At 36.5% G+C, this 2839-nt stretch overlaps 1 protein-coding gene across 1 annotated transcript; it reads left to right on the top strand.

The window, feature by feature from the left end:
• Positions 1-1501: 1501 nt before the first annotated feature.
• LOC109019000 lies at positions 1502-2790 on the top strand (the record flags this gene model as incomplete). Its single annotated transcript, XM_035686939.1, has 4 exons — positions 1502-1542; positions 1634-1741; positions 1823-1981; positions 2076-2790. Coding segments are annotated over exons 2-4 (922 nt in total), but the record flags the coding sequence as incomplete, so codon positions are not given.
• Between the last annotated feature and the right edge of the window lie 49 nt (positions 2791-2839).

Here is a 2839-nt window from a genome sequence, read left to right as displayed (position 1 = left end):
CAAGAGAAAATCTTCTTCATACTCTACTGTATGAAGAAGCCCCAGCACACCCAACGTGCTGGGGTAAAAAAGAAAAAAATTATGTGAGGTGCGTGGAGAGTGTGATATACAGTAGAGTGTGATATAACATTTCTCTTTTTACAAAGCTGCTACGTACAGGCAAGGTTTATGCCTGTACGTGCAGGCCTCTGACGTGGTTAAATGCCACGTGATGCCTGAAAAAAAAAAAAAAAAAAAAAAAAAAAAAGGTAAGAAAACCAAAACGAACGTAAAAGACTTCGGATGTTAAAAAGGCAAGAATAGGTCGTCGTTTTCACGCAGTGCAGTTCAAAATCAATCCCTCGCGCACCCCTCGATGTCAAACCAGGTTTCCTTCAAGATCAAAATTTTTTATTTTTTTCATCTAATTTTGTTTATCTGATTAGTTTTATGTGAAAAGTTCTGAAAAAATTCATGTGAAATAGTTATTCATCTGATTTATGTTTTGTTCATCTGATTAGTTTTGTTATTTATATCAGATATTTTTTTTTTTTTTTGGGGGGAGAGGTTTGCTCTCTGGGTCTGTGCGATCTTGGGGGTGTTTTGTTTTTTTATAATGGGCTTTTTTGGCTTTCGTATTGAGTGATAAATTGGAGTAGTTCCATGCTAACTTTGGAAATTCATGATGCTTAGGATTTTACTTGGCTTGTATTGAATAAGGATGTATGTATATATGTTTATGATTAGATATAGAATGTAAATTCAGGTTGTATTACTGTGTTAGCCAAAAAAAAAAAATGAAGAGTATAACTATAACCCCATGGATTATGGATTTGAACTTTAGGATGCTAAATTGTTACCCTGTTTATCTCATATACAATAATAATCATGGAACGGTATTAACAGTCTTATATACAAAAATCATGTTTGAACAATATAACACATCATTGCAGAATAAGTTCTGTGACTTTTATGGTATTTTTTCGTGTTCTGTGTGGCAATGTAACTTGGACGAGTGAAGAAATTATATTTATGTACCAAAGGTAGATAACTACAATTCAGCAGTAAAAGAACAAAACTGTTGCAATTGGGAAAGAAAAAGGAAAAAAAAAATACTAGAGTTTCTGAATTTGGCTAGAAAATGAGTTCAAAACGCATATTCCTGTAGAGGGATGTGAAGATGGTAAATTGCTTTCCCAATCTGATTGCATTATCATTTTGGTTATCACTTTTCTAGATTTATACAAGATTTCAATATTCTATTTTGAATTGTCTAGATGGGGAAAGAGAAAGAAGACACATCTCACATAACATCACCTGTCACAAATCCATCAACCCAGGTATTGTAATATTATTTTAATAGTTATCGTGTGTTTATTTTATGTGTAGTCAATGTCAACTTGGGTTGATTAACATTATTGTGTGTTATATTAGGAGATATTGAGACCACATTATCCAGATTTTTCTAACTACATGCATGGTTACTACGGTCAAATGTCTCATGCGTGGGTACCATCTTTTGTGCCTCCTCCAAATGCCAACCCATATCCATGGAACAATCAGGTGATGATGATGGTAAAGTAGTACATGGACACCAATTTTATGAACTTGAATATTTGTTCAATTATAATTTTTTTTTTAAAAAAAATTGCAGCAATCAGGTAGTTCCACTGCCTTGAGTAGTTCCGCTGCGTTGTATAGTTCCACCATACCAATGATGGGACCTCCTCCAACTGCCTACCCATTTCCATGGAGCAATCAGGTGATAATTTCAAGTTTTCATGTACTTAGTGTGATTTCGAGTTTTTAATCTTTTTTTTTTTTTTTTTTTGGTAAATTGCAGCAATATCCATGGATGCCTAGTTTCGTTGCCATGCCTAGTTCCGCTGCCATGCCTAATTATACAACCAGTGCTAGCTCTAGTGTAGCTAGTAGCTCGTGCTCCGCTTTACCAGCATTTATTCATTCTACAAATGCCAACCCATATTCATGTGGCAGTGAGGTGATGAGTTTATTTTCCACATAATTGTACTATGTATCCTTCATTTTCCACAACAGATATGGATCCGTTATAATTGTTTTCTTTTAAATATCAGGAAAATAAGGCACAACAAAGTCACTCTGTCGAGGCAACTAGTGATGCATCCCTAGACTCGATAGAATTTGAAGCTCAATATACTGCCTCTTTGGGTAATACTATTGATACCAATGAGGCTGGCAGTTTCGAGACACTATCCACGGAGCCTACTACAGGGTGTGATATCACTGAGGAGCCAAAGGCAGGGATGTGCTTTGAATCAGAAAATGAGTTGGTTGCTTACTATAAAAAGTACGGTAAACAATGTGGATTTGGGATAATGACACAGAGGAGTAAAAGGGAGAAGGATGGGACTATCAAATACGTCACTCTAGGATGTGCTCGTGGTGGCAAGGCACGGAATCGGACGTCAAATGTCTCTAAGCCTCGGCCAACAAGCAAGACAGACTGCAAGGCAATGATGAATGTATTGTTGAAGAATGAGAAGTTGTGTGTCACATCGGTATTTAACACACACAATCATGTGCTAAGTCCAAGAAAATCCAGGTTTTTCAGATGCAATAGAGAAGTTAGTGAGTCCGTTAAGAGGGTTTTTGATACAAATGATGAGGCTGGCATACGGATGAATAAGAGTTTCCAAGCTATCGTGACTGATGCAGGTGGGTTTGAGAACGTACCCTTTGGGGAAAAAGATTGTCGTAACTACATTGATAAGGCACATCACCTACGGTTGGGGAAAGGTGGTGCACAAGCGTTACTTGAGATTTTAAATTGTGTGTTGGTGGTTATTATAAGTTGTTGTGTGTTGGTGATTTTAAATTG

The sequence above is a fragment of the Juglans regia genome, unplaced genomic scaffold (assembly GCF_001411555.2).
Source record: "Juglans regia cultivar Chandler unplaced genomic scaffold, Walnut 2.0 Scaffold_20336, whole genome shotgun sequence".
Classification (NCBI taxonomy): Eukaryota; Viridiplantae; Streptophyta; class Magnoliopsida; order Fagales; family Juglandaceae; genus Juglans; species Juglans regia.
This window is presented reverse-complemented; position numbering and strand designations above follow the sequence as displayed.